Here is a 13,493-nt window from a genome sequence, read left to right as displayed (position 1 = left end):
CCTATGGAATCATGGGATTTGCAGTTTGTTATGGCAAGATTAAATATCTCCCCAAACTGCAAATCCCATATCATAGCACTGAGCCATGGCAGTTAAAACAGTGCCAGATTACAGCCACTGGCACACAGTAATACAGTACCTATTTGGAAAGAGAGATGTGAATTGAAGTGGCAGTCTAGGGTGGAAATGCAGAACCTCCCAACAGTTCTGACAAGGTCGGTGGTACTGTTTTGCAGGTGTAAACCACTGTCTTTGTGTGCAGCAGTGAATGCCGAGACATTTTTGTGCTTAAGAATCTTTGCATCAGCCTCTTGATGCTGATGACTTAAAGACAATCGGTATAATTCCCCCGGGAAAGGGGAGGCCTCTATTGTAAAAACCATGTATTTTGAAATTCTTTGTTAAAAATAAACCTTTAAAAGTAAACAAAATGTTCACTATTCAGGACTAAAAGCACTTTAGAAGGCTGGTTTAAAAAAATGTGTTAAAAGAGCTGGACTATAAAAGCACAGATTTCTTCCAAGAGCAAATCATAACTTCTGACTAGGAAATTTAAAGTAAAATGGTTGCTAATTTGTGTGTGCATGCCAAGCTTTATAAAGGATCTGTTTGTTTTCATACTACATTGCTGAGATTTCTACCATACTTGCCACTGTATCTTTCTCTTAGTGCTTTCCTGGGATTCGTATCAGGTTAGGACACTGTGAAAAATGAAAACACATTCACCAAACATCCTTGATCTCAACAGGTTGAATGGCACCAGTATAGAGAGATCCAAATGAAGCCCTGTTTTCCACATTAATGGGGAAATTTTGACCGGGACATAGGCAGCATATTGTGCTTTGAAAAAAACACTGAAACACACACACAACTCCCATCCACTGTAACACCACTCCTTCCTGGTCAAAGGTTTTTGGTTTTATATCTTTGTGGAAAAACACAGGGAAATAACATGCAGGAAATACTCTAATCAGAATATTCCAGGATGTTGCAATCATATGAGTTTACACAAGCAAAGATAAATTTACCTTAGAGCTATGCCTCTGCTTTATGGGGAAATATGTAAGAAAGCCTCAAAGCATTTTTTTTAAAAAAAGAAGAGCAACTTGGGGGCTCAAATGTACATATGCACATCTCACATTGCATTCCCACCCACCTTCCCAAAATCATTTAATTCAACAGGGAGCAAAAATGTCAGAAGAGGCATATTTCAAGCAAGCAGAGAGTTAAGTATCCTCTCCAGGTAGTGCTTCTCTGTTCAAAATTTTTGTTCCTCAGTATGCTGCTGGAAGGGATGTTGTATCATTTCCTGCTGCCATTTAGAGCCAATTTGGGGCTGAAGAAGCATGCTTTTGTGGATAATTGTGGGTTTTGGTGAGTGTGGGAGAGAAAACTTCTACACTTACACCACTGTTATGGCACGAATTCTGGCTAGAAATCGCAACTGAAACACACATGCTACTCCACCTTGTCACCTTTTATTTCTTTTGAACACTTTATAAAATTCAGTTAACTTTAATAAAAAGATATAAAAACTTATCACAATCAGAATATTATGTACCTTAAAAAGGCCTTCCATTTTAGAATATATCAAATTAGCCTATGATGTAATGCAAAGGTCCTGGGGGGAGTCAATGGGGCTGAAGCATACAAAAAAGTGTACAGGGTTGAAGCTCTGACTTCATTCTGATGTGTTTTCAGGGCTCTTCAGCTGCCTGGATTTCATACAGGTTGAACCTCTCTTATCTGAAAATCCAAAATAGTCCAAAACCCCAAACTTTTTCCACGGGTGGCTGAGATATTGATACCTTTAATTTCTGATGGTTCAAGGTACATAGACTTTGTTTCATTCATAAAATTATGAAAAATAATGTATAAAATTACCTTCAGGCTATGTGTATAAGGTATATATGAAACATAAATTATAATTTTGTGTTTAGAATTGGGTCCCATCTCCAAGATATCTCATTGTGTGCATTCCAAAATATCCCCACCCACCCCCACCCCAAAATAGAGAATACTTCTGGTCTCAAGCATTTCAGATAAGGGATATTCAACCTGTATTAACGTCAGCAGGATGCACAGTGCTATGGGCACAGCCAAATCATTAAAAGAATGCAGAGGTCCTTGTTGAAGCTTTGTGTGCGTATAAGGAGGAACTGCTAGACCAGGACACATGCATCCATTAAAAACAGGTAGACCTTTCAGTCATGTTCTCTTATAGTTCATCATGTTGGTACACATTGTATTCTTTAGCAGATATAAAGCCATCTCCATCATGGTCGTTCTTTTTAAATATATCAGTCAAAACATTCTCATGAACCGATGGGTCACGCTTCTTGCCATCTCTTTCAAATTCCTTCTTCAAATAATGGTTTATCTAAATAAATTTAAAAAAAAAACCCCACACCAGAATTAGTTTTTTGTTGGGTTTTCGGGCTAGAATTATCTCAATCTTTGTTATGCCTGCACTGCAAAGTTCTATAGCCAACCATTAGAGCTGATTTGGGGGCTGCACGGAGGAAGGGAACGCCTTGGAAAAGGGTTGCCTGTCCCACTGACTGACTGACAGACAGGGCTAGATAGCAAAGCACTGATGCTAGCAATGTGTAGTCAAAGGGTAGAATCCGATGGTGTTACTCTGTGAACAGAATGGCTTATGCCAACTGAACAGGGGTGGTGGTAATTCTCCCTATCTTCCACAGAAACACCCCCTCATAAGCAAGCCCTCAAAACCTGCTTCAGAAGATTATGAAACCCTCTAGAGCCGGCTTTTTTGGTGGTACAGAGAGCTGGGGGTGGAGAGTGAAACAAAATTTCTTCATTCTAGTAGAACTCTACTAGTACAACAGAAGATTTATGTCAAACTTTTTATTGATTTTCCCCATTTTGCACAGGAAACTTAAGGAGTACCACTGTTAAAATGAGAAAGCTCCATCCTGGTGAAAGAGTGACAGCAAAGGAGCCTCTCATAAATTAATCTGATATTCACTTGTGTCTGATATGTCTGTCCTTCCAAACACAGCTGAACAAGGGAGGATGACAGGCTAAGAATTATTATTTTCGGTAAAGACAAATGGGCATAAATCCTAATGTTGGTTCCAACTAGAGTAAACCCATTAAGTCAACAAGAGTCTCCTGTGAGTTGACTTGTAATTCAACAGGTGATTCAATGGTTTTAACGTAGTTGGAACCAACCAACAGCAACTAGGCCAGTGATGGCGAAACTATGATACGCATGCCAGAAGTGGCATTCAGAGCCCTCTCTGTGGACACACATGCTGTCACCCTAGCACAGAGTTTGCCAGAGAGACGTGGCACTTTGCAATAAATAAGTGAGGTCTGGGTTGCAGTTTGGGCACTCGGTCTGTAAAAGGTTAACCATCACTGATCTAGGCTATAGTGTGCACATCTTTCTTGCCTCCATCAGCTGTGGAGAGCAGCTCATCCGTCGTCATTTGAATGTGAGGCAGCTGGGGAGGAGGCCTGGATGACTGACCAGATGGGAAACCTCAATTCTACTTCTCCCAAAGTGTGGGCCATGTCTGCTGTAGTGTCATGAAGGAGAGAATGGGGACTGAGCTTTCCAGCAACAAATGGTGAATCCAAGGTAAGAACTCGATAAATGCAGGGGGTTGCTGCTTATATCTTACACCTAGCAGGCAAATAACTTGCAAAATCAGCACTTGCTTTTCCTTAAAATAGAAGATGAAAAAACTAGAAAGGCGTTCAAAAAGAACTGAACTATTTGCTGAAGTTTAGATATTACGAATGCTCTGTTTTGCTCTCTCAAAACACTTCAACTTTAATATATGAAAGGACTATAAAAGGAAAGGTTCTAATTTCTTTTTTTTCTATGTTGCCAAATAAAAAGTTATAGATTACTTATAAGCAAATAAGGGAAGGTGAAATGGGGAGCTACTACTTCAAAATTATTACTCACATTACCTCATCTCTTGAAAGTTTTTTGTCACTATCCATGTCTATTTCAGAAAATGCTTCAACGCTGCGTGGTCCTTTCGTAACTGCATACAGTTCAATCTCAAAGATCAAGGTTGCATTAGGTGGAATCTTTGCTGGCTCTAGCAATATAACAAGAGCATTTTAAGAACTGTACACTTCAATGACAAACCACCTTAATCATATACAAGATGTATTTCTATGGCTGCTATGGCAATGTGTTACAAGATGAATTCTGTGTCAGACATACTTACTGTGAGCTGGTGCATACGTATAGGTCACACACAGACACATAGGATACTCCAACAGGCACAGCTGCCCTAACACTGCTGCCTACATATCTGGACTCTCATTGGAGGGGCCTGGAAAAAGCTACTTTTTTGAAATACGGCTCTCAGAATCCCCCATACTGGCCATTTTGGGAGTAGGAGTCCGAAGAAGGAATTAACCAAGCTCTGCCCTTGGAATCATGGCTATTGAAAATGTCATGAGGAACATCTCCAAAGGTGAGCGCTTTAGTATTGACCTACAACTATTTAAAGCTCAGATTTTGTCTCCTAATGCCAGAAAGTGTCTGGTTAATGGTAACCCTTCTGCTCTGCCAGTAGGATTGTCATCTGACAGTCAGCAATCTCAGCAATGTTCCCAGTGCCTTGGCAGTGCCATGGTGGTCTTGTCCTGCCTGCATTGCCTGTTGTCCCTTTGTGGACAATCATTGAGGAAGATCAGAAGGACAAATTTGCTCCTCTGAGACAATAAGGTCAAGATCTCAACTGTATTTGTTTGAGGCCATTTGTTTCTTTTGCCTGTGTCAAAAGGCCCTGGGAGAAACATGAAATAATAAGTCAATCATGCCTGGACAACCACTCCATTAAAACAAATGGAATAGGCCTTCAAGCAATGCAAAATGAAGCAGGTTCAATGTGGTAATGACAAAATCAACCAGGTTTCAAGAAACAAAATAGGGTTCAAAGAAGATCTATGTTTAGAATGTCCCAGCGTGCTCTTGTATAAATATTGCATAGTTAGTAGGCTTTGGGAAATTATATTACAAATCAGAAGTAAGTGCCAATAATAAAGGAGAGTGCTTACAAAGTTAGTGCAAAGAAAAAATTGGCAAGGCATGCATGTGCAGTTGATAAGTATATTTTGACATCTCAAAGGTCTAAATCTAAAATTATGGCAGCATACTAAAGGTTCCAGTTTCAATCCCTGGGATCTCTGTTAGACTTGGGAGAGACCAGTGGTAGACTATGATCTCATTGGCTGAGTTGCTGTCAGTCAGTGTAGACAGTACTGAACAGATGTGATTTGATATAAAACAGCTTTCTATTTTCCTAGAATTTATTTTTGAGCTTCTGTAACATGGTGCTGAAAGCTAGAAGCATAACGGACGTCTTCATGTACAAAAAGAAAAGACTTAAGAATTTTAAAAAGGATTAATAACCTTCTGTATAAAGCAGAGGTAGGGAATCCTGTGCCTTCTGGATGTTGTGGTCTGCAACTTCAATCGGCTCCAACCAGCATGGCCAATGGTAAGGATTCTGGGAGTTGGGGACCAAAATATCTGGAGGGCCAAAGGTGCCTCACCACTAATGTAGAGTTTAAAACAGCCTTGTACATCTTGTGAGCCACCAAGGGTACATTTTTTGGCTTCTTTTCAAAGCTTATACAAGAGTATAGATACATGCAGCAGCAGAGCAATATATATTTTTGACTACCCAGTTGCTAGATTTAGTGTCCAAGGTAGAGGAGAAAAAAGGAGCACAAGGATTCAGAGACTAGCAATTCAGAAAACAATACCTACCACAGGAAAGATGTGCAAAGATCTAGAAAGCCACATGCATTCTTGACATTCAGAACTAGTGTCGTCTTGCCCAGCATGCAGGACTATTCTGACAGAGAGCAGTGTATTGTAGGAAGAAAGAAAAATCCTTCTTCAATTGCAGCCTGAAACAAACAGTCATTGTTAGTGTTTGGTAGACATGCAATGCTCTCTTTATTTTGGAAGAGCTGGTGACAAATCAATTAATTTATTTGTGGACCTATTGTTTCATTAATCAGTAGCTTCAGCAGAGTTTGGATTATGAATAAAGTTGGCCTAATCAGCTTTTATATATGTCTGATATTATTTAATAACTAGACTGTAGCTGTGTATTTCCTGGATGTTAAAGCACCACTGGTTCCACACAGGCCATAACCCAATAAAGACAGCTGTAACTCAGTCCAGATGGAGCAAAAGAGTTACCTGAAAAATTTCCTGAGGGATATTGGGACTTATGTGCAAAAAAGTAACTTATCTAAAAATACCATCTCAAGCTCTCCTTACATGCCACTAGGACTTAGGGGCAAAACAGACTCTCAAAAAGATAGGGAGGCAAGAGAGCTATCCTTGGAACTGTCTTAGGCCCAAGTAATTTTTTCCCTCAACTAATGTCCAAAACACACTGCAGGAATAATCCAGTTTGAGACTGGTTAAACTGCCCTACCTTAGGGCTAGGGAATCCTGGGAACTGCAGTTTATTGTGGCACCAGAGAGCTCTCTGATAGAGAAGGCTAAATGTCTCACAAAACTATGGCGGGCTACAGACCGCCGCTTTGCGGCAGTCTGCCGCCGCCGCCTGCTCTGTGCGGGAGCCATAGCACTCACACCGCGCTGCTCCCGCGCGGAGCAAAAAAGAAGCTCCAAAATGGAGCTTCTTTCCGCGGTGCACTGATGACGTCGCGAAGAGCCAAGGGCGCATTCGTGATGTCATTAGTGCCGCGCGACGTTCAGACGCTCAGCGTCCGATACGTCAATATGGCGCTGGCCATGTAGAAGGGCCGGTGCCATATTGTACGGACACAGTCTGTATTAGACCCAGGGGCGTCTAGAAGAGACACCCCTTTTTTAAAATGGGACGTCCTGTGGACGTCCCAACTGCCGGTGTGTAACCGGCCTACAGTTCCCAGAATTCCCTAGCATTGAGCCAATAAGGCAGTCACAACCTGGATTATTTCTGCAATGTGTTTTGGACCTTAGTTAGTAAACCTGAAAGCAAACGGTTCCAGGGCTACACCAGCTGCAGGTATGAAACACAGGTTCAGTTCAGAACAAATGTGGTGATTAGGAGCAATTCTGTGGGGCTACTCTTCTCCCATTTCCTGGATTTGCTGTTTTCCATCATGTCCAAACTGGTTCACAGTAGTTGGTGCTAAACGCCACACTATGGTTTGCAAACCCATTTCAAGCAGTGTTTTAAAACCATGATTTGGAAGTAAGGCATTAAAAGCACAGTTTGCCAATTGGGAGCTATTGATGAAAAAGCAGACCTTTCAGGCATTCATCAAAGAGAGCTTACAAGTGTTCAGAAGCTTATGGCTTCTGATTTGTGTGCACATTCTTGTAATTAAATGTAAGAAAAATAAGTGGAATAACCACAAACATTTCTGCTGTTTGCCCCTTCCCATGCCCTTGACTTTCCTCTATTGCTTCCTCTATGTTGAATTTTAGACTGTAAGCTCCTCAGGGCAAAGGCTTCTCTTCTATTAAATGTGACTGTTAACAAAAACAAAGTGAGGAACACTCTCGCAAATCCATGAGATTTAGCACTCCTTTTGTTGTAGCTTAGTTGAAATGATACAAAGCAAGAGATTATTATTTTAATGTTTTACCATATCCATTTTCTCCATAGGCAAGCGAAGGAGGAATGATCACCTTCCGTTTCTCTCCAGGACACATATTCAGCATTGCAATATCTAAACCTTTAATCACTTGTCCAACACCAAGAACAAACCATTTTGGGTGACCATCACTCTGTGTTCGACTACAAAGGAAAAATATATATATTAAAAACAGATATTTAAAATATACTGTTCAAGTTTTAAGAAACCATTTCGGCATGGAAACAGTGATTAAACTTTATTTTATTCAGCACCAGAGTCTCCATTTTTAAAATTTGTTAACATGCAAGCATAACATAATTGCTGGTGAAAAGTTACTGGTTCTTTTAAAAGGCAGGCCTATTGGATGTCATTGATTTTAATACTTTTTCACACTCATAGTTCATCTTGTGTTTGTACGGAGTATATCCTACCTAGGCATGTGGTGAAAAACCAAGCATGTAAACCGGTGAGTTTACATACCCAGTTCAAAATTTTGGTACGAGCCCTTGAGGTCCTTCATCCATACAAACTTATTTGCACGTTGAGTTCGGCACTACAGGCCCTATTTGTGAGGCCACACAAAAGAAATCTGGCTGGTGGGTATGAGGAACAGGGCCTACTTGGCAGAGATGCCCTCATTTGTGGAACTTCATTCCAGCGGATTTTGCTAGGTAGGCCTAATCATTACACACTTTCTGGCAGGCTGGAGAGATATATTAGTTTATCTTGCCTCAAAATCTGATTAAGACTTTATTAGCTGCCACTGTGTATATTGGGCACTTTGTTAGTTTTGGCTTCTTATTCTTAGTATTGATTTTGCCATCGTTTTGTTGTGTTTTGCAACCCTAAAAGGAAGCTCTCTCTCTCTCCAAAAATGAACATCATTGTGCACATGCAGGGATTACAGCAGTGTAGCAGCATATTCTAACAATTCTATAAAGGTCTTCTGTTTTGAGCAAGACTAGAAACAGGTCTCCTTGTAATGTATGATTTTAGCTGTTATTTGGGGATGTCTTCCACTTTTCTTGAATGTCCTCCATTTTGCAGTGCCACACCCTCCTTTTGAGAGAGGCCATCCAGTCACTCTGATGCAGTCCTAGTCCTCTTTCACAAGGAGACAGTGGTCACCCTGACCTAACTTGCTCACCTGCAAACATATCCAGGGGTAGCCATGTTGGCCACATAGCAAAGTAAAGTATCCCCCCCAAATCCACAAGACAGTAATACCTTCATTGGGCCACCCGAAATGCACATTAGACACATTGCAAGCTTTGCAAAGCTCTACTTGCTTCTTTGAACACTTTGTCCTGAGGAAGAAGCCAGTGGAGCTTTGAAAGCTTGTAATATGTCTAATGTGCTTTATGGGTTGGGCCCATAAATAAAGGTATCCCTGTTCTGTGGACAATATTTGAGGGAATTCAAAAAAGCATGAAAGACCTGTCTCTTCCTGCAGGCTTACTCAGATTATCTTTAAATTGTGAATTTTAAAGAATTGTTTTAATATTTGTGTATATCTTGTCCTTTTAAAAGGTATGCATGACCTTTAATTGATGTGTATTTTAACTGAAGATGTTTTTAACTGATGTGGCATGTCTGTTAATTGTTGTCATCCCCTGCCTCAATCCATGAGGAGAGGCAGGTAAGGAATAATTAACAATACTACTACTACTACTACTAATAATAATAATGTCCTAGTCCAACGCTCAAACCACTACACTATGCTGGTTCAGAATAACAATTGTTGTTGTGAACCAGTGTGGCATAGTAACTTGAGTGTTGGGCTAGGACATTATTGTTGTTGTTGTTGTTACTGTCGTAGTCCAATGTTCAAGCCACTACACCAGTGGTCGCCAAACTGTGATCTTTAAGAGATTTTGGATTTCAGCTTGCAGAAGCCTCAGTCATGTTGGCCAATAGTCTGGGATTCTGGGAGCGGAGGTCCAAAATCCTGTAAAGAGTATGGTCTGGGGACCACTGCACTACATCATGCTGCTCAGAACAATATTATTATTATTATTATTATTATTATTGAGAAATTCAGTGTTCTCTACCTACATATGATACTTTTTATTCTGGCAAGCTTTTTAAAATCACGCAGGCCTGGTTTTATCGAGGGATGAGATGGGGGGGGTTGTATGTTTTAGAATGTTTTACTGTTTTAATTGGATTATTTTAATTAAAATAATCCAATTAAAACAGTAAATATATGCAAACACATTAAAGCAACACTTCAAAAACAATATAGATATACATACATCGTAAGCCGCCTTGGGTCCCAACTTGGGAGAAAGGCTGGCTAAAAATAGATAGATAGATAGATAGATAGATAGATAGATAGGTAGGTAGGAGCCTGTGGCTTCACAAAGGAAGGAGACATGCTGGATTCCAAGGAAACATCTTCCTTGAATTGCAAATGGACATTACATTTCCTTGACTTTGAAAATCTCCCAGTGACAGCCTGGAGATAGCCCTCCCTACCATCTGAACTAAGACCAGAAACAGAAAATGCAGGTCTGTGATTAGCATCTTCCATTTCTTTTGTTCTCTTGTTTGCCTGATGAAGAAGAAGCCAGTCGTGTGACTTGGAAAGCTTGCAGCATGTCATTGTGCATTTGGGTTATGGCCCAAGAAAGGTATCTATTGTTTGGGCGTTCCTGGATTTGCTCTAGGGCCGACAGGGCTACCCCTGGATGTTTCCTCAAGTACTATTATTGTTATGCATGATGATGATGCTGCTGCTGCCTGCCCTTCCTCACCTGCAGTAGAACTTGGAGTGGTCGCTGGCCAGGTAGCCGTCGTAGTGGGCATTGAGGAGGTCGCCCTTCTTGCTCTTGGTAGAGCACTCCTCGGGGAGGTGGACCACTTCCACCCGGACCTCATCCCCCTCTGCCTCTGCCTCTGCCGCCAGGGAGAGCAGGGCCAGGGCTAGCAGGAGGAGAGGGGGGCCCCAATGGCCCCAGCACCAAGCCACATGCATCATCATGGTCCCTGCCTGGCTTGCTCCTCTGCGTGGCAGCAGAGGCATTGTTCCACGTCAGGGGGCGGGCAGGGAGGGAGGGAGGGAGGCAAGGCCCCTGCTAGGCCTGCCTTGCCTGCAGGAGGAGCAGCAGCAGAAGGAAGAAGAAGAAGGCCTGGGCCTCCTCCCTCTGCCCGCCTCAGGCCTTCCCCTTCAGCAGCAGCAGCAGCAGCAGGAGAACAACATGAGGGAAGAGGAGCTGGGGCTGCGCAGGAAGGTCTCCCAGGGGGAAGGGAAGGGAAGGGGACCTCCCTCTTTGCCAGGCCTTAGTAATAATAATAATAATACCAATGCACCTGAGGAAGTAGGCTGAAGCCTAGGAAAATAATAATAATAATAATAACAATAATACCAAATGCACCTGAGGAAGTAGACTGAAGCCTAGGGAAGCTCATGCTGCCAACTTCTTTCAGTTAGTCTCAAAAGGTGCTGCAAAATCTCTCTATCTGTCCCTCTGTAGAGAGATATTGTAGCACCTTTGAGACTAACTGTGAGGGCATCTGTTGTTGTCCTTGTTGTTGTGTGCCTTTGACTCATTTCTGACCTATGGAGACCTCTATCATGGAGTTTTCTTGCCATGCTTTCTTCAGAGGGGAGGTTTGCCGTCATAGCCACCCTTTGAGGCTGAGAGAATGTGACTTGCCAAAGTGGGTTCTTAACGCTCCACCTGGAAATCGAACCCTGGTTCACTACATAAAACATTCAGGGGGAGCTGTGTTGGCCATTTTGCAAATCCAAACAAAAATCCACCAAACAGTGATACCTTTATTGGTCAACGAAATTGCACATTATACTTGTTGCAAGCATTTGAAGCTCCACTGGCCTCTTCATCAGGCAAGATGTTACAAACCAAACAGGAGAAGGAAAAACAACAACAACTGGAGATGTTAGTCAGATGCCTCCATGTTGTCTGAGTCCTTAGTAAAGCTGTTATGCTGGGGAAGATATCCTTTGCAGGCAGGCTCCTCCTGCTTCTGGCCATGCAGCAATAGGGAGATTTTCAAAATGCAGGAAATGTAAAGTCCATTTGCATCTCAACAGGGACCCCTCTTTTGCAACCCAATATGTCTCCATTCCAGCGAGGTCACAGGCCTCTTTGTAGGCAGAGGACAATGGATTTCCCAAGAAGCCTCCATGTTTTTGCATCAGGAATATTTTGGCAAGTGTAGAGGTAAAACATGGCAATCCAGGCCAAAATTATGGAGACCATGTCATAGGGTTTTCTTGCTATCCTCTAAGGCTGGGGGAGTGTGACTCTCCAAAGTGGGTTTTTAACACTCAATCTGGGAATTGAACCCTGGTCCCCAGGGTTGTAGTCCAAGGCCCATACTACTACGCTCTCACACTGTAGAAATAATGCAGTTTTGATACCCCTTTCACTGCCATGGCTCCTGGGATTAGTAGTTTTGAGAGAGACATCAACACTCTTGGGCAGAGAGTTACAGGGTGACCAAACATCCTCACCACAAAGGAGGACAAGGCACTACAAAAAGCAGAACATTCAAGAAAAATGTAGGGCATTGCCAAATAAAAACTAAAAACACTTCATATAAATATAAATTCATGCTTCTTAGTCATGCTCAAAATGGAGGATGCTTTGGAATTGCTCCTGGACAGAAGGTTTAAACGTAGAACATGGCAAGACAAAGACCTTGTAAAAATACAGAACCCAGGAGTCCATAGGATGGAGATGCAGTACTGAAAGTGGTGTCAAACTGCATCAATTCTACAGTGTAGATGCCCTCTCTGAAACAGGGAAAGTGAAGTGCCAGTGGTTGTATCCTGGAGGAGGATCCTCTTATCTCTCCACACCCGCGTTGCAATAATCCCACACCATGCACATATTTTCCTGGAATTGCTTCATATCTTTGTGCCTGGAGGGATTAGAAGAACAAAAAAAATTTAAAGGAAGAGAATTATCCATATATCCCAAATCCAAAACACATTGATACCTTTATTGAGACAACCCAAATGCACAAAATACACGGTGCAAGCTTTCAAAGCTCCACTGGCTTCTTCCTCAAGCAAAGGTATCTTTAAAAAGCCATAGACAAAAAGTTTCAGGCCATATAGCAAAGTACCATAAAATCCCAAACCCACGAAAGTATGATGCCTTTAAGTGGCCAACCAGAATGGTCAAAATACATGATGTATATGTCCCAAATCCACAAAACAGTGATACCTTTAATCGACCAACTCTAATGCACAAAAACACACGATGCATGAGATACATGATGTATTTTGTACCTCATAATGTGTTTTTGTGCATTAGGGTTGGCTGATTAAAGGTATCACTGTTTTGTGGATTTGAGATGTTATTGTACATTAAGTGTGTGTGTATATATATATATATATAGATAAGCCATGGTGGTTTAGTGATGTGAGCATTGGACTAGGACTCTGGAGACCAGGGTTCAAATCCCTGCTCAGCCATGAAACCCACTGGGTGCAAGGAAACCAGATGTCCTCAATGCAAAGGAGGACAAGGCACAAAAAACATGACATTCCAGAAAACATGACTTTTCTGAATTTCTCCTGGACCGAAGGCTGAAATGTCAGCCATGCCCTGAGAAAGGAGGATGTCTGGTCACTTTTAGTGGTTGACCTTAGTTGAGTCACACTCTCTCAGCTTCAGGGAAAGGCAAACCTACTGTGAAGAAACCTGCCAAGAAAACCCTAGGACAAGTTTGGCTCAGGGTCTCCCTGAGTAAAAAATGACTTGAAGGAACACGACAAAATATATCCAAGAACACACTCTCTCAGCCTCAGTGGAAGGGAATGGCAACCCCCTCTGAAGAAACCTGTCTCTGAATGCATCTGAGGAAGTAGGCTGAAGTCTTGGAAAGCTCATGCTGCCAACTTCTTTCTTTCA

General features: G+C 41.9%; 1 protein-coding gene across 1 annotated transcript; it reads right to left on the bottom strand.

Annotated features, from left to right (window-relative positions):
* Positions 1–1,464: 1,464 nt before the first annotated feature.
* Positions 1,465–10,596, bottom strand: FKBP7 (FKBP prolyl isomerase 7). Its single transcript, XM_089519671.1, has 4 exons — positions 10,362–10,596; positions 7,615–7,766; positions 3,949–4,082; positions 1,465–2,380 (listed from the first exon to the last, which is right to left on the bottom strand). Exons 1-4 carry the CDS (start codon positions 10,586–10,588, stop codon positions 2,219–2,221), a joined length of 675 nt encoding a protein of 224 aa, XP_089375797.1. The 5' UTR covers positions 10,589–10,596; the 3' UTR covers positions 1,465–2,218.
* Positions 10,597–13,493: the final 2,897 nt, after the last annotated feature.

The sequence above is a fragment of the Sceloporus occidentalis genome, unplaced genomic scaffold (assembly GCF_023333645.1).
Source record: "Sceloporus occidentalis isolate IW3139 unplaced genomic scaffold, rSceOcc1.0.p SCAF_4, whole genome shotgun sequence".
NCBI lineage: Eukaryota > Metazoa > Chordata > Lepidosauria > Squamata > Phrynosomatidae > Sceloporus > Sceloporus occidentalis.
Note: the sequence above shows the minus strand (reverse complement) of the source record. Positions and strands in the feature narration are given on the sequence as shown.